At 53.4% G+C, this 18,414-nt stretch overlaps 1 protein-coding gene across 7 annotated transcripts in view; it reads right to left on the bottom strand.

The window, feature by feature from the left end:
* The window catches only part of DIP2C (DIP2 acetate--CoA ligase C (putative)), a 415,544-nt gene that overhangs the window by 12,351 nt on the left and 384,779 nt on the right, over positions 1-18,414 (bottom strand). For 4 of the 7 annotated variants that reach the window (XM_086715073.1, XM_086715074.1, XM_086715075.1 and 1 more), the window contains 3 exons: positions 17,057-17,086; positions 15,623-15,684; positions 441-498 (listed from right to left, as the gene is read on the bottom strand). In XM_086715073.1, coding sequence (XP_086571199.1) covers positions 441-498; positions 15,623-15,684; positions 17,057-17,086 — 150 coding nt within the window. The remainder of the gene's footprint in view (positions 1-440; positions 499-15,622; positions 15,685-17,056; positions 17,087-18,414) is intronic. The other 3 variants (XM_086715079.1, XM_086715076.1, XM_086715072.1) reach the window with 1 other exon arrangement.

Raw genomic sequence — 18,414 nt, 5'->3', positions numbered from 1 at the left:
TTTCTAACTTTTCTTTCAGCCAGTGTGACCGTGTGACCGGACTTTGGGTGGCGGTACTTAAGTGTGCACAAGGCAACTCAGAAAACTTCATCTGCATCTTTCCTTTCCTCCTTTTTCTGTTTCTTCTCCTGCTGGCTGGAATGTGAAAACGATGGCTGGAGCTAGAGCAGCCACTTTTGACCCTGAGGTACTCTTAGGAACAGAATCCATGCAAAGTAGAACAAGACAGAAAGTGCTGGGGCCCCTGGAGGTTTCATTTCTTTTTTGTGAAAGAGAAGAAGAACCTAACTTGTTTAAAATACTGTTGTTTTGAGTTTCTGTACTCATGGCCAAACCTATTGTTAAAAATATTCTAAAAAATACATTTCTTAAAATGTCAAAGCTCATATGCTAAGACTCAGGTTTATGGAGAAATACATCTTTCTTCCTTCAATACTTACTTTTCCTGATTCCATCAGGGGCAAGCTGTGAGGAGAGCCTCTTTCCACTAAACGCACTCTACAAAGAGAAAGAGAAGGTATGACTTGGCCGTGTTCTTGAGCCTGTGGTTCCCTTCCTCCATACTTAGCACCTGCCTGGTCAGTGCTGGTCAGGCTGCTGGGGAGCACTGTCCAATGCAATGCACTGTTTAGATGTCCAAGGAAAAAGTGATCCCACAGCGGACAGTAGCTGTGCTCCGGCAGGAACACGGAGAGAGACGGACACAGGAGGGGCCACAGAGAACAGAGGCAAAGTCCCGTTCGCCAATCATGCATGACCACCGGGAAAATGATTCTGCCTGGACAGGAAGCAGGACTCAACTCAGCACTTGCAGAAAAGGAAAGGCGTACGGGTTAGACTGGAGCGCGAATGAGCTCCGGCCACGGAGACAGTGGCCCAGGTCCGCAGAGCACAGAATCGACCTTCTGAACCAGGTGCATCTGACCCCCCACGAGGACTGGCCAATTCAGACGGCAAAACCTTCTAGAAAAGAAACTCTTTTCCACTAAAAAATACTCAATGGTGGCTTAATCTTAAGAACCGTGGGTGACACTGGTGCTGGTCACAACCACAGCTGGCTGAACCCCCGCGGTGTTCTTTCTGCCACGGTACAAGACTAGGATGCTGTTCCTTCGCCTAGGGGGCACTTTTTGTTCACAGAGTGCCGTGCTTGACACTAGGGATACTCGGGGCACAGCAGTGAGGGGTGCTGGAGGCTGTGTCTCTGTGTCCATGGAGGAGGGATGCTCACCACCCCTGAGCCACCCTCTGCATGGTCACAGCCATCCTCCTGCTGACTGGCACGTGCTCTGGAGACCGGAGGGGACGGGGAGAGGGGCAGGAGGCCTCAGAGGGGACCCGTGGTCACAGTGTGGGGGCGCACGAGGCTCCCTCACAGCCGGCCTTTGCAGCACCTGCAAGTGGGATGCCACGGGGGCGGGAGGGTGGTCAGGGGCGGGGCCGGGAGGGAGAGCACCTGACCGGTGGCGGCAGCAACGTGATGATGTGCAAGAGCTCACCATCCCCAGTTCGGGTTGGACAACAGCCACTAAGATCTCTGGTGCTGGTCTTGGGAAAGGCTTTGATGCTGACGACAGCAAATGAGGGCTATCCAAGGAAAGCAGCCCAGATCTTACACACGGCTGCAACGGTTCCAGAACATGCCAACAGGCTTAATGACATGAAGCATCCAAGATAAATTACCCGATGCAGCGACAGAACTGTAAGCGACAAATGCTCTCAGGACCCAGGCGGCATTGTGCTCACAGAGGCCGGGTCAGGAGGCTGGGACCGCTACCCTCAACTAAAGCCAAGCTCGTCTGAATGGTCAGGTGACGTGAACACGCCTGTGTCCAGTGGCTGGCCGTACAACTGTGGCTTCTGGATGTCAGCAACGAGCTACGGACGGAGAAGGCTGCAGGGACAGGAGGCCGACCTGGGTGGGAAATCGTGAGTCGTGTGGCTGGGGAAAGACAGGATGAAGGAGCAGAGGCCCAGAGGGGGTGGGCTTGGCACGAGGTCCCAGCACCACACAGCCCGGTCTCCGCGCAAGCAGGGCTGCTGCGGTCTGGGGGTGGGCGGCGGGCCCGCGATGCGGCCGGGCTTCCCCACAGCCCAGCGGGTCAGGCCGGGCAGCAAAACTCCTAGCCAAAAGTTAGGGCTGTTTTGGACACACTCCCACTCCGCCGGCTGTCCACGCAAAGCCAGCGCAACCTTAGGATGTAGGAGACCCCTGTCAGGCATTTTGGATGTATCCAGCAGCTGTGACTGCTGCATTAGGAGGGCGAGGACCCCGGACAGGGCACCTAGAGTCACCAACTGAGCCAGACGCTTGGAACAAGGAAACAGGAGCAACGTCCCCGGACTGTGCAATTTGGTGCCCAGGGTGTCCACGGCTTTTCCTTCTCTCCCTCCGTGCAGGCTTCTACCTCGGCCTGTGCTGGGACAATCTAGGGCGAGATGACACGGGCGTGGGTCTCCTCCAGCCAGTGGGGCTCCTGGCCACGTGCACGCTGGCTGGCATCTGCCTTGCCAGACGGTGGCCTCCTTGGCCCTCTTCCTGCTCGAAGAGTTTACGCGTGTCCTGTCCTTCCCTGTACGGCCCTCAGCCTCTGAGAAAGCAGGCGTTTCATCTCAAATGTGGAAGAGAGGAGGATCTACCACGAGGAGTTTCTTCTCTGGCCTTTGTTAGAGCTTCCCAGGAATGCAGGAATGGGGTACTGGAATCACTCGGGGTTGCTCTGATGTGAAAAAGTTACAGATCCTACTGGCAAATGCCACAGAGGATGGTCCTACATCCACATGAAAAATATCCAGAGAGTAAAATGAAAAATAAAACAGCCTTACGGAAAAAGGCAAGCTGTGTCCTCAAAGAGCCGGAATGCACATCTGCAGCCCACGGAAGGAGGAATCTTCCCCGCTTGTAAGGGAGATGCTGATACCGAGCGCTGGACGGGCTGCAGGGCGACAGCGGGCACCCGGGCGAAGCCCTGCTCGGCCTGACCTTCCCAGGGTGGGAGGGTACTGCTCACAGGTCGGGTGAGCTCCGTACATCCTGTGCACCTGCCAGGCGGGGTCCATGAGATGCCCTGGGTCTGTGCCGCCATCAGCACCGCTCTCTGGAAGCAGCCTGGATGGTCACAGCCAGACTGCAGCTCGCGTGGGAGGCTGCAAAGGCGGGCGCCCTGCCCGAGAGTGGGCTTGGCTCCGTCCCACAGTGAAGTGAGATGGTAAACGGAACCCTGTCTCCCGGGAGGTTACAGAGAGACCGAGCCTATGATCAGATCATTCTCTGGGGGACTTGCGTGGACGTGGCAGAATCTGTCTGACACAATTCAGGACCTGATTAAACCTGTCAGCCCTGGGACCAGGATTTTCCGCCCCTTCCCTTGCTGCCCCCCATCCACTGCTGCTGGCCGTCAGTGCACCTTCTTCCCCACCCCCCTCCAGCCTGCTGTGCGGCGTCAGGAAGGGCCTGCCTCTGACGCTTCCAAACTCAAGCACCAACCCTGGACTTCCGAAAACATGTTTTTCCCCCGAGGCTGTTAATACGGACTTGAAGTTTAGGCTTTCGCTAGAAAAGAAGAAACAGCAAGGTAGAAAGTTCACGTGGGGAGACCGGTCACTCCCTACGCAATCCCTCCCTTGTGTGCTGTCCTTACTCCCATCTGAACCTCACCCTGCACAGCTGCAGCCACCAGAGTGACGTCAAGGAGCTACAGACACAGGGTGCTGAAGCAGGAGGTCCATCTGCAAAGGGCTCCTTCCTCTGGCCTTGTGGAAAAGGCTGGGGGGAGGGGCTGCTGCAACCTCACCACCCCCCAGCACGCTGCCCCCTCCTCTCCCTGACACAGGGTGACAAACCACGACTGTCACCCAGGGGAGGTGAGCACCTCCACCTGCACAGCTACCGTCACCCGCTGGCAGGGTGCCCATCACACCACCGGCTCAGGAGACGGGAAACAGTCGAGAAATCACACTATCTGTCCCCGTAAGAATGACGGCAGCTGCCACCGCTGCTGCCAGAAATGTCACTTCGGGAACACGGACGAGCCCAGTGCAGATGTGTCCTGAGGGGGGACAGAGGCCGAGGGTGGGTACCCGTCCCTGCCAGCTGTGGCCGCTGCCCGGCCCCGGCCACCCGGGGAGGTCTCCGTGACCTGGAGGGTGTGCAGCACCCACACCTCCCATCACCACGGCCCGCTCTGCCACAGCAGCCAGACAAGGAAACGGGGCCCCGGGTCTGCCCCCGCAGCTAGCACGCCACAGACGCACAGCTGCAAACTGGGGGCCTTCCAGGCCCACGTCTGCACAGCAGCGTCTTCCAAAACAGCCTGAAGCATCTGAAAGACGGACTATAAGGCCGCTGGCACAAGTTTTTCAGAATCCCAGGAGAGGGAGGGGAAGTTCCAAAACACGGGATGTCATGCATGTTCCGAACCCTGGCTTCAGTGACCCGAGGTGCTAGGGTCGGATTTTGTCCCCAGCTTCCCGGCAGCTGGGGCAAAGGGAGGAAAAATGAGACAAGTCCACGGTCGGTCGAAGTCTGGATTCCAACAGCGCTGCAGGTGAAGCCCTCCCAGAGAGGACCGCTAGGGGCACGAGGAAACCCCAAACAGAAGGGGCATCACGGTCATGCCCCCACAGGAGCGAGGCAACAGAACACTCCCCAAGCACTGCTGCCCCTAACGGAAGCTCTGCCCCGGAACCCGCGCTCAGAGCTCCAGGTCACACATAGCCCACGGCACTGCCACCAAGCCGGCAGTGGCAGGGGTGGCGTGGAAGTCCAAAACCGCATAAAGCCACCCAAAATGAGTGACACCAGGCACAACACAAGACGTGCTTATCTAACACAGCCACAGGACAAAGCAGTACCTAGCGTCCCGGGTGCCCCTTCTACAATCACGGGTCTAACACGCTCCTGCCCCCAAGGTCCCCTGCCACCGCTGGGCCCAGACATTGCTCAGTGCAGTTCCCCGTCTCTCCCTCAGGCTGACGGGAGCCCAGACTCCTCCTCTTCTGTTGGGTCTGTCAGCGGACACCCCAGCCGGAGGTGCGGGCCAAGACCCCGTGTCCGCTCATAAGGCTTTGATGGCAAAGTCATCTGAGGTAATTAATATGTTTCGACAGCAGCGTTTGATGCACAGGAAACCTGAAGGAACAGCTCAGGCTCTCTCTCTGGGCCCCCAGCAACGACCGCGGTCCTGGACACACAAACGCGCTTCGGTTCGGGAGCCAAACCAGCCCACGTTTCCTCAGCTTCCGGCTGACGACTGTCTTCTGGACCCCACAGGACAGCTGGTTCCCACGTCTCCTTAGCTCGTCCCAGCTGCTGCAGTTTCTCAGAACATCCTCGTTTTCCACGACCTTGGTGGTTGTGGGGGCAGGGGCAAGGTGCTGTGCAGAGCATCTGGCATTTCCCACGGGGTTACGCCGCGGTTGTGAGCCGGGGGAGGAAGCGCTCTCATCACGGACACCCCCACCCGTGCCGACCCTGACCTGCCACGAGGCTGCCAGGTGCCTCACCGAGCGCCACTCCCCACCCTCCCCGCCGTCTAGGGAAAGATGTTGCTCTGCGTGCCCACACGGGCCTCGAGGGGGCTCACGACTCCCACTGCCACTGGCCAAGCTCACACCCCAGGAACAGGGACTTAAGACAGGCTGTCCTTCTGACACAGGAAGTGGAAGCAGCTCAGGGCTGCGGGCTGGTAATGTGCCCCCAGGGAGACACAGAGATGCCTGCATGGAGCTGGGCGCTGAGAGGCACCGGGCAACGTGGGAGTCCCTCCGGCTGTTCTGGAGTTTGCTTCTACGCCCCACGGGACACCTCTGGTCCCTTTCTACGTCGATCCGCATCTGCCAGAAGTGGTTCTGGTTCTGCTCCCTCCCACAGTAAGGGGTTGGTTAACTTACGTGCACCTTTCCCTTTTGAGAAAAGAGTGACCTGAAAAATCATTCCTGGACTTCATACGTTAAGAGTTTTGTTTTTAAAACTTTTTCTCTTTGAAAGATATTTCAAACTGGTGGAAAACTTACAAAAATGAAAACAGTACAAAGAACTGTTTTAATATCCCTTACTCAGATTCACCCATTGCTAGCATTTTACTCATTTGCTTAACCATTTGTGTGCTCTCTGCCCTGCTCACTCGCTCGCTCGCTCTCTCTCACTCATACACACGTGCACACACGACCCTTTACTGCTAAGTACTTTAGTATGCATTTCCTACAACGATGGATATTCTCATACACAGTCACAGGACAGTTGCCAACTTAAGAACGTTAACGTTGATCTGATATTTTCATCTGTGGTCCCCATTCCCATTTCGTCCATTAGCCCAACAATGGCCATTACAGCACTTCCTGCGTCCCCACCCCCTCCCCAAGTATAGGACCTGCTCAGCACCACATTTTGCATTTGGTTGTAATGTCTCTTTAACCTCCATCAACGAGGAACATTTCCAAGCCCTTTCTGCCTTTATGAAATTGACATTTATAAAGAACACAGCCCCTGCCTCTTAAAAATGTCATTTAAAACCTTTTATGGGGCGCCTGGTGGCTCAGTCGGTTAAGCATCCGACTTCAGCTCAGGTCATGATCTCACGGTCCATGAGTTCGAGCCCCGCATCAGGCTCTGTGCTGACAGCTCAGAGCCTGGAGCCTGTTTCAGATTCTGTGTCTCCCTCTCTCTCTGACCCTCCCCCATTCATGCTCTGTCTCTCTCTGTCTCAAAAATACATAAACGTTAAAAAAAAAAAATTTAAAACCTTTTAACTCAAGATGGAACAAATACCTAAATGAAAGAGGTAAACGTATAAAAATATTACAATAAAACATAGAGAGTAAAAGTTTTACAACATCGGGTTTGATAAAAAAAAAAAAAAAAAAAAGAAAGAAAAATCCCACGACACCAAGAGCACAGGCAGCGAAAGATGGATAAATTGGGCCACATCAAAATGGAAAGCTCTGTGACTGATAAAGTCAGCAGAACGAAAGGCGACTCAAGGAATGGCACAAAACATGTGCAAGTCGTTTATCTGATGAGGGACTAATATCCAGAGTATAAAGAAGTCTTACCACTCAAAAGTAAAATAATTTAATCAAGTTAGGCAAAGGACCGGAACAGACATTTCTTCAAAGGAGACACGTGAATGGCCAATACGCACGACAAGATGCTCGACATCACTGGTCATCAGGGAAACGCAAATCACTACAACGAGATACACTTCACACCCACTAGGGTGGCTACTACACCAAAAAAATTACATTAACTGGTGTTGGCGAGGACGCAGATACTGCTGGTGGGAATGTAAAATGGTGCAGCCACTGTGGAAAACGGCCTGGCGGTTCCTTGAAAAGGTAGAAACAGGACGACCCAATGACCCAGCAGTTCCACTTCGGAGTATGTACTTCAAACGTTTGCAAGGAGAGTCTAGGAGAGAGAACTGCACACCCATGTTTACGGCAGCTTCGCTCACAATAGCAGACAGGTGGAAACCACCCAAGTGCCCACCAGTGGATGACGGATCAGCAAAATACGGTCCATCCCTACAATGGAACGCTATTCACCCTTAAGAAAGAAGGAACTCTGACACATGCTACGACATGGATGGGCCTTGAGGACATGCTGGGGAATGTGGTCAAAAAGATGTGACCACTCGTTGACCTGTGAGCTCGACCCGGGCACTCAGAGGCTTTTCACCCCTCCTCTGTCTTTGGAATGTGGGTTCCACGTGCCTTTCCTGCTCCCAGTGGCTGTTCCAAGGACATGGCCTTGGATGGTGACACGGTGCTGGGAATATGACTGAACTCAGTTGGGGCCTCTCTATGATCTTTTAAGATCTGGTGGGCAGATGTGGGGATGCATTCGTCTGGCTGTCACCCAAGACAAGCCTCGAGGGGAATTCCCATGCTCCTTATAACTGCCACCTCCCTCACCCCCCTGGAGGGGCGTCATCTTCCCTCGGGCCGCGCTGGGTTGCACCTGGGAAGCTCCCGGGAGGGTGTACACAACAGACACTATGCTCAGTAGAATAAGCCAGTCGCAGAAGGACAGACACCGTGTGATTCCACATGTGAGGTACACGGAGTAGTCTAATCACAAAGACAGAAAGTGGAATGGGGGTCCTGGGGTTGGGGGCAGGGGAGTCAGTGCTTCATGGGGACGGAGCTCCGGTTTGGGAAGAAGAGGCAATTCTGGAGGCGGACGGTGGGGAAGGGTGCACAGCAGCGTGGACGTACTTAATGCAGCTGAACTGTGCACCTGACGGTGGTACGAGGGTAGGTTCTCAGTTAAAATTTAATCATTTGGACATTATTTTGGGGTCTCTAATTCGTCGGGTTCTCAACAGGGCTATGCTTGTCTGTCTGGAGGATCCTGTCTGGAGGTCCATCAGTCCATCTGGCTCCCCCGGGTTCTGTTCTGAGCTTGTCAGTTCTTTGTCCCTTTAAGCAGAATGTTCCAGCACACAAGGACGAAGGCAAGAGCACTCACCAAGTTGCACACCTGCTTGCAGTTTTCTGTAAAATCACAGGTAAGCAGGAGGCGTGGGAGGAAGTCACATGTCACTTCAACAAGCTGACCACGAACAAATCCCATCATTTTGTGGCGCCTGTCACACACCCAGCCCTCAGCTCTGGCCCCGTGGTCCCCGCACCAGCCCTGAGCAGTGGTTGGGCCTGCGTCCGAGCAAGCAGCCGGGTTTTCCTCCACAAAAAGACTATCAGAGAATGAGTTTACTGAAGCAAACAGATGCTTCACTTCTAAGGAAAAGTATCTAGGATTCATTCCTTTTAAAATAACTTTCACTTTCTAATGAGACAGTGACTGAGTCTCTAATGAGACTGAGACATAAAAGGACAGCCACATGTGAAAGAATTAGGTGGTTGCCCTTGGCTTTACATGGACATGTGAAACATATTAAGATCCTGTCATCAAATGGCATCCAAACATTTTGTTATGGTGGTTATTTTGTTAACAGTGAGAGCAGGGTAACTTAGCAGGATATAAAGACACAGGCTGAATGAGTGGGCCAGGAAGAAAGAAAGAGGGTTTTCACAGGCCTGTATTTTTCCACACCTACCAAAACACACTACTGGCCATTTAATTAAACAACATGGCATGTGTGTGTACATTAACACGATGAGGAGGGAAGAGAGGACAAGGAGGTGACGGGGTGCTCACCTAACGTGGGACAGCCGGCATTTCCTTCTGAGCAGTTCGTCTGAGGAGCAGGTACAGTAAGAACAGAGGCCCCGCCCTTTGCGGGGGTTCTGCCGGACCCTTTCTCCTTCTCGAGGCCTGAGATCATGAGCACGCATGAGGGGACCTTACCCTACGCCACAGAACTCCTACCAGCTGGCAGTGACGGACCCCCTGCATGGCATGCCCAGGAGGGGCTCAAGGCACTCTGGCCACGCGGGCTCACAGCTCACGACTAATCGGGAGACTGTGAACAACTTCTTCTGGAAAAAGAAACTGCAGGAGGCAGCTCTCTGCAGTGGGAGATTTCCCCCATGGAACAGGCAGGAAGTGAACTGAGTCCCTCGACTGTCAGAGAAGAAACACAGCGCTGGTAACACGGTGGCTGTGAGAACAGATGTCTGGTTTTAGGGCAGGGTGGCCAGATTTAGCATATAAAAATACAGGACGCTTGGTTAAATGTGAATTTCAGATCAACAATGATTTTTAGAGTACATGTCTATCCATGCATATTTGGGACATACTTGTCCTAAAAAAATTATTCCTCTTTTCTCTGAAATTCGAATCTAACTGGCTGTCCTGTATTTTATGTGCAACTCCAATTTACAGGATTTGGTGGTGGTCTTCAGGATAAGATTTAATGAATAAGCCCGTGGAACAAAAACTAGTCATTATGTTACTTATTTTTTATTTGTATTTAATTATTTAAATTTGGTCTTTACTGAAAAAAGACCACAGAACAGTTTCTCAGAAGAACCTAAAATGTTCTAGAAAAGTAAAGGAACATTTAATCAGAACTCAACAGTGTGTTGAACTGTGGAAGGGACTCAAAAATCTGTCCCAATCATTCAGAACTGGGTGGGAAGGGGAGGCCAGAAAGAGGGCTGGAACTGGCATGTTCCTCCGGAACTCCCTCCCTCGTGCTGGGGACGAGGGCCCAGGAGGTTCAGGGACTGGGTCTCAGGTCACACTTCCAGGTGGTGGCAGAACTGTGCCCAGATCTCAGTACCTCAGTCTGTGGTTCCTCCTTTTTCTCTCAGGATCTCCTGACGGGACAGCAGGTGTCAGAACGGGGTGCAAAGAGCAGAAACAGCACTGGGTTTAAAAGGGGTACAGTCTCTAAGGGATGACGGATGGGGGAAAGTAAACAAAGAAAGCAGTCGAGGGTAAGAGCCTGCCTCCCCCCTCTCCTGAAGTTTCCTTAGTGCGACGCTGGGATGCTGCCCTGCCTCCCACACCTGCCCAGGGCCTCCTCAGTTATGGCTTTGGGGCTCTCTGCCTGCACACCCAGCCCAGAAGGAGATTTCGAGAGGCTGTGTGCACTGGGTTGGACTCTGAAGAGAGGAGAAGGAGACGAAAGGGAATAATGTCTTTTTTTTTTTAACGTTTATTTATTTTTGAGACAGAGAGAGACAGAGCATGAATGGGGGAGGGTCTGAGAGAGAGGGAGACACAGAATCCAAAACAGGGTCCAGGCTCTGAGCGGTCAGCAGAGAGCCCGACGCAGGGCTCGAACTCACGGACGGCAAGATCGTGACCTGAGCTGAAGTCGGCCACTTAACTGACTGAGCCACCCAGGCGCCCCAGGAATAATGTCTTTTTAAGGAAGCCACAAACTCCAGAGAAGATTTTGGCCTTACAGGGTAGATGTAGGCTGGAAATTCACCCCGAAATTACCATGTAAGGGACACTTTGCAAAGTGTGAACTCTTCTTTTTTTATCCAGTTATCTCCAGAGGTAAAGTCGTCTGATTTTCAAGTATACTCCGTAAGAAGTATTTCAGGAATGCACAAAACCCGCACCACAACTCTGATCAATTAAATCTTCGATTATGAAGCAGCCACTTAGTTGGCTAAACAATGAGTTCAAAGAGCGTGCGCCTGCCTGCAGACAGCCAGAAGCAGAAATAAGGGTGGACGATACATACTAGTAGGTGAAAAAGCCAATCTGTAACTACATATACAAGGTCCTATCTATCTATCTATACTCCCGCAAGAACGATACGTTGTTTACACGGATGAAATTATCTGATCATCACAATGCTTCTACGATGTAGGTACCCTTGTTTCTGTGTGACACGCAGGGAACAGAACACAAAGAACACACGTGCTCAGGCTCACCTGCCACAAGGGGTGGCCACGAACCCAGGAGGAACAGGTCCTGCGTCCAATCGAACGGCAGGGAAACTATTGTGTCATCTGCTTCCAGGCAGAACCTCTGGGGTTAGTTCAGTCCACAAAGGGTCTGGGCAAGTCAGGTGCCCGGCACACCTCCCGGACAGCCATAGAGGGCCGTGGGAACAGAAATCAGAGATTTAGTAAGAAGTGTAATGTGAGGTTATGCGAAGAAGCTCACGCCAATCATACCAGGAGCCAATCAAAAGAAGGGTCTCATTCCAGCTGGTCTGTCTTCATCCAGCCCCCTCCTGCCACAGACTGAGTCACAAGCCCACCTGTGCACTTCTGTTCTGTGCCTACTTCCCACGGGATCCTGACCCTTGGTTAACCACTGACCAGGGATTAATGGACTATCCTTGCTTTCCTGAGACTTAGCACTTCAGGTTGGGAGGAGTAAGAAAGCTAAGAAAGCTTTATGATAACATCGTATCCATAAGATGAAACTCCTAAAACTATTACTTTCAGTGCTGAAAAAGATTTTTCCCCCGTCCTATCTCAAGTCTGCAAAATCCAAGTGCTTAAGGAAAGATCCAATTAGAGGTGACTGAGAGACCATGAATTCATCTTACATGAACATATTAGAAACAATATCTTAAAAACACTCATTTTTAAGTAGTCCCAAAGCCATGCCATCATTTCCCTTGTGCACAGTGGAACTGAATTTGTTCCAGAAGTAGGAGCAGGATTATCCTTGCCACTTGAGGCAAAAACGTTCTCCATGGTGACCTCCCAAACACACTGTGGTTCATAGAAAACAATGGGAATTAAAAACAGAGGCAGAGGAGCGCCTGGGGGGCTCAGCTGGTTAAATGTCCGACTTCAGCTCAGGTCATGATCTCACGGTTCATGAGTTCGAGCCCCGCATCAGGCTCTGTGCTGACAGCTCAGAGCCTGGAGCCTGCTTCGGATTGTTGTCTCCCTCTCTCTGCCCTTCCCCTGCTTGTGCTCTCTCTCTCAAAACTAAACATTAAAAAAATCAAAATAAATAAAAAAATAGACACAGAAAGTCCAGTACAAATCAAATCAATTTGGGAAATCTATTTGATCACAGGTTTCCACAATGTGGCTGTCCTTTGTCACCTGTCTTTCCATGTGTGCATATGAGAATGCAGTCTCTTTCTGGGGATACTGCACTTAACACGTTGACAGGCTAACCCTCTCCAAGTTAATTAGATCGTAATTACGTAGGTGCCCTGGGGCTCCCAGTGAGTGTTCTAGAGCAGCAGGAAGAGTAATTAATCCCACAACTGAATCTTCATACAGTGGAAGTCAGGACAAGAGCCCCATTTTGGTTTTTTTTTTACACTAATGGTGACAAGACAGAGAGTCAATATTTTCAAAGCTCTGTTTCACCTGCACCCCGCCGGGACCCCCGGTCACCCTGGTGCTGTGGCCCCACGGGTCCCTGGGAAGGCTGGCTTTACCACACCCACTCTGAGCACAGGGACACTGAGGTCACAGGACCTGCCCAGAGGTGAACCCCGTTCACTCGGACCGCAGAGCCTCTCCGTCGCCATCAGCTGCAGCGCAGGGCACACGTGTTACATGTTGACAAAGGTCAGAAGTGAGGCTAGAGACTGCACGCTGGAGGACAGCTTCTCTAGGGAATATTCAGGGTTGATGGTGTTTGAATTGGACTGGACTTGAAAGTCGGGGGTTGGCAGGGAGACCGGAGGCCCCGGGGGCATGGCTCACCGCACAGGAGGAGAATCGGCCCGGGAGGCAGGAACATGACAGGTGAGGGGGAGGTGCCACGGAGGTTTTCTGCTTCAGAGAAGCAGGGCCCGGGCGGCACCCTGACCGGCCCACAGCCTGGCTGGAAGGTCGATTACAGGTCACAGGTCGTGGGAAGTCGGCCCTCGGGAAGAGGCAGCGAAGGATCCCGAGAAAGCGCCCGCAGGGAGGCTCCGGGGACAGGCCTCGCTGCAGGAGTGGCTCCGTCAGGTTCCAGGGCCGCTTGGCTTTGGTTTCCGGAAGTCAAACGTGGAAAGAGGGGCAGGGGAGCTAAGTCCAGCACAAAACTTTTGGGGTCTGAAGACCTCCCTCAGCTCTGGGCCACCTGTGTCTTTGGATGGCAGGGGAGAGAGGCGAGGACGTGAGACAGCGTCACCGGCGGGCGGGCGGCCAAACCAGAGCGACAAGTGTGCAGCCCTGGGCTCTCCTGGGAGCGGCCTGGGCAGGGCACACGCGGGCACCTCCGGTGCATCCTGACCCCGGCAGCCAGCTGGGCGCCCCGACACGAATCCACGTGACCACGGGCCACGGTGATCAGCAGCACCACCCAGTTCTCTCTGAAACGTACGACTGCCAGCAGGTTCACGAGGACGTTTCCTTCATTTTCAGATGACCTCGTCAGAGAAAAGCACCCGAGATTACAGGTTAGGACAGAAGTGTCCCTTAAGAGGCCGCCGGACTGACTCCAGGGTCGGAGAACCGGTAAGTCTCCACGGAGCGCTTCCTGCATCCGAGGTGCCCCCCACCCCCCTCAGCCACTCCCCCACTCCTGATTCCACCTCATGTTGCCTCATGGCACGTTTCCTCCACGAAAAGATATGCCGAGGACCTCGGAAGGCAAGGTCACGGGCACCGCAGGGAGTGCCTACCGTTCTGCTCTTCTCCAGGAAAGAAAACTCAGCCCCCGAGTCCCACCACCCCTGATGCTCTGGGACCCATGGACACAAGATGACAGCCTCTGCTCTGATGGTCCGTGACTGCAGGCCACCCTCCTGGGGGAAAGGGCTGTGGTTTGACCCAGGTGTTTGCTCCCCGTGTGTTTCGAGCTCCAGGCCACACGCAAAACGGCACGTTACTCAAACAGGGATTCTTGGACAAGCCCCCGTCCAAGAAGGTATAAGAGGCATAATATCACAATATTATTTCCAGGTTACTTTTCTAGGGGGGATAGTCGATTTGTCCTAAAGCCCAGAAGTTACTACGTGAAAATGTGTATGTGCCCCTGGAGCAAGTTACGTGAACGCCTCAAAGCCAAGTTTCTGAACCATGAAGATGCTCCAGATGAGACTTCGTGGCGGGGTAGCCGGCGAGGGGCAGTGGGCACGTGCTAGTCTCTGCCCTCGGCCTCCGGGAGGGGCCTCCGCCAGAGGGCTCTAACCTTGGTGCCCCTTGAACAGAAGGGTCTGAAAAGAGGGCCCCGGGCGCCAGGTGGGACGTGGCTGGCTGAACACAGGTGGTGCCTCCCAACATCAGCCCATTGCGATCGCACGTGGGGGGCTGACTGTGCCCAACAGGAGAGTTTCGTCTGTGTCCCCAGCCCCCATCTCCTGGATGCCGGCCACCCTACTCCCCAAACTGTGCTCAGCAGGCACAGCCCAACATCCACGGGGCACAAGCCCTGTTGGGAATGCCCATGAGAGTCGGGGTGGTCCTCTCCAGGCTGGCTGGCGCGTGCACGGGTGGCCCCTCAGTCTCCACAAGCCCGCTCCCAACACACCCACACGACGACTCTGTGTTCCTCCAGGAGCACGCCCAGGCCACCAGCTGTGACCATGAACTCCATTCTTCCCACTGTTGTACAGCACGAGGACACACATTCGTAGGCAAGGGAAGGAGACACGCAGCCTCTGGCCATCACCACACATCCATCGGCCCCCACTGGTCATTTATGGGTCACACCCGTATGAGGTCTACACTCACTGGTCCCAGTGCAACAATGACCGGGCATGTCCCTTGTTACCAAAAAGAAACAGTCTATCTGAGGGGGAGTCTGTAGGAAAGACAGCGCATCCTCCTCCTGGCTGGGGAGGAAATTCCCGGGAAGGTCCTCACCTTGCTTCCACGCCTCCCACTGCCCCCTCCCCGTCTGAGGCAAACTTACAAAGGACCCCCTTTCATTTCTGCTCAAGGCTGCTTGGGAAGCTGCACAGAAGGTAACTTCAGTCCTGTTTTAATTTTCCACAGAAACGTCTTCACAAAAAATTACAATTCAGGTAAAGAAACGTGGGCGGAGCACTGGGGACTTGAAAAGGTGTGACTCTGTCCCCAGCCAGAATGGTGAAGGAAGAGCAGCATGTGTGGTCACCGCCCCCCCCCGCCCCCACCCCCGCCGCAGACCTCAGGGTCCAGGCACAGAGTCGCCTGCCCCCCGGGAACAGAGCACAAGTGGAGGGATGCCGCGGCTCAGGCTGGCCCAGCTCTCCTGCTTGGCCCGGGGCCACCATGCTCAGATAGGACGGACACCGAGCTCCTTCCCCCCTTGACAGCCCTGCACGCGGGGCCATCAAGACACAAACCCGGAAGCACATCGTACCTGTCGTGCCTCAGAGCTCGCATGTCAACGTACACGGTGGTTGGGTCAGGTCCCGAGGTCCCCTGCAAGCAAGGAGACAGTGCGGTTAGCTCAAGTTTGTGCGGGAGGAACTGGGGCTGTGCTTCCTACCAGTTAGCAAGCATTTCTTTGCTAAAATCTCAAACTAAAAGCACTAAATGCACAATTCCCTCCAAGATGCCTGCTAACTTCCAGTCTGATAACCTCACTTCTGAAAGGAACATCTTACTAGGATTATGCTGGACTTTCACACAGCTGAACTATCAGTCACATTTACAAAAATAAGAAGGAAAAGACACGTGCCACACGTCTTGCCCAACGGAAAAGGGCTGGAACTGCCCAGACGTCTGGCTAGCAGGCTGTCAGGGATAGGAAGCCTCGTTTGCTGAGAAGTTCCTACCACAGGCACCCCAAAAGATGCATTTTTAGAGGTCAGGATGTTGAAGCAGAACACATGACATGAACTCACAGCTCGAGAAGGAAACCCTGCTTGTGCCTTGGCTCTCCTCCAGCAGAGGGAGGTCATCTTTGTCTGGGACACAGGTCAGGGAGGCCGTGTGTGTGTGTCAACAGCCCAGTGAGCCCGGGAGCACCCTGTGAACTGAGCTATCTAACACAGGGGGGTCCACAGATCTTCTCTCGGCACCGTGAATCCCTCCACAACATGCTGGGTTGACTTCTCACCAGCGATTTCTATGTAAGAGCTACGTAATCAAAGCTATATTACAAACCCAAATTCTACCTCTGTTTTCTTGGGAAGGCAATGTGGTACCTTGGGTAGAAAAAGATGGGGCCCGAAACACGTTTCCAAAAAGTGCCACAGCCCTCACAACTTATTTGAAGAAGTATGCTAAAATTCCCCAGCGGCAAATCTTAACCATGTGCCGCACAACACTAAGGTAAAGACACCTCCGTTAAAACGTGCTGCTCCTACCCCTCCTGGTCACGGTCTCCCCCCGCGGACATGGGGAGCAGCACACGCAGCCGGCCTCGGCAGGAGCTTCCACCCCGTGTGATGCAGACCTCGGACTCCCCGGGGGAGCCGTGTCACAGACCAGCGCTGGGTGGGGAAGGGCTCTGACGTTCTGAGTAATGCAGAACACAGTGCCACCGAAGGCCGATTCAGAAGCAAACAAGTCAGGAAACGGGTCACTAAACACAGGAAGTGGAGCAAAACGGACAGAACCCCCAAACCGGCAGGGAAACCACTGACTGTGCACACGGAAGTGTCTGTCGCGAGTGCGCGACGTTCGAAGAGGTCTGGGAGAGCAGGTCATGCCGGGTGCCAGTCCTCCGCCCGCGGCCCGCACACCCCAGCCAGGCTCCGCACTCCACTTCTGGTCTGTCCCACTGCTGGAAGCTGACCAGACGGCGGGGAGGGGGGCACTGGTGTGGACGTACAGGAAGGTCCCCTACCTGCTCGGCCGCCTTCCACAGCCTGTGGGGCTACAGCAGCAGGGCGGGAACAAGAAGAAAGGAGAGAACGCCACACCAACAGGACCACAGGGAAGCGACACACAGACACGCAGACAGAACAACCCAACAATTAAAATGGGATGAGGAAGGGGGGGTGGGGAGGAGAACGCAAAAAGCAGGGAACAAAGTAAAAAGAAGATCAAAAACAATGTCAAATATGGAAATCGTTAAAATCAATCACTGTACCATTAAAGGCTAAAGAAAAAAAAAGAAAAAAATCTTAGATGTCAACATACCCACAGAGCAACGGAAGAGAGCCACAGAATGACTGATCATGGACACACAGACCCGAGTAGTTTCTTTCATACATGAGGTCGATGGTATTACCAGACAGTTTAATTTTATGGTGCTCTAAGCTTCTTTTCTTTTCTGAGGCAATTGGAAATATGAATCTTACTGGCCCAATCTGTTGAACGTTCCCTCACTGAAACACAGTTGCCCCTTGAACAGCACGGGTCTAAACTAAGCAGGGTAGCTTCCATGCGGGCTGCTTCAGAGAAATACAGGGCAGTGCTGCTAATGTATTTCCTTTCCCCTCATGATTTTCTTAGTAACGCTTTTGCTTCTCTAGCTTGCTTTACTGCAAGAATACGGTATATAATACCCATAACACACAAAATAGGTGTTAATTGGCTGTCTATGGTATCACCAAGGCTTCTGGTCAACAGCAGGCTATTAGTAAATTTGGGGGGAGTCCGAAGTTCTGTGAATTTTCCACTGTGCGGGGGTCTGCACCCCTAAGCCCCCACGTTGTTCAAGGTCCACTGCAGCCCTAAGTCTCCTAAGACAATCACGAAGGAGAGCCTGGACACGTTTACATCTAAAATCAGGGTGCCTAGCCCTGCTCATCCACAAGGCAGGATGCAAGAGGCCAAAGTACGCTTGAAGCATGAAGGAACCAAGCACCAGGCTTGCACAGGGTCCAGGTCAGCTGTCTGATGAGGGTTTTCCCAGGACCCTGGGGCAACCCCTCAAAGACACTGCCTTCCATTTGTCTCTCATCTTCCATGATTTTGGTGCCTGCCTCTACCCCTTTTAAATGAGCTACACTGGCATGACAGAAACACTCCAGAAAGCGCCTGGAGTCAGCTCCCGTAGTGCCACGTGTTTCCCCAGGTGACCGAGGGGTCTGATCCGATGTGCCCAGAAGCACAGAGTGGACACCATCCCACGAGCACTGCACTGACGTACAGCCACTGGCGCCAACCCCCACCCCGCAACCACCACTTCTGGCCGGACTCCATGACAGCAGCGATAAAAAGTAGTCATCAGCTGGGTTTCCTGGGCTGTGGGCAGTG

Source organism: Puma concolor, chromosome B4 (assembly GCF_028749965.1).
Source record: "Puma concolor isolate L17-30 chromosome B4, mPumCon1.1.hap2, whole genome shotgun sequence".
Taxonomy (NCBI): Eukaryota; Metazoa; Chordata; class Mammalia; order Carnivora; family Felidae; genus Puma; species Puma concolor.
Note: the sequence above shows the minus strand (reverse complement) of the source record. Positions and strands in the feature narration are given on the sequence as shown.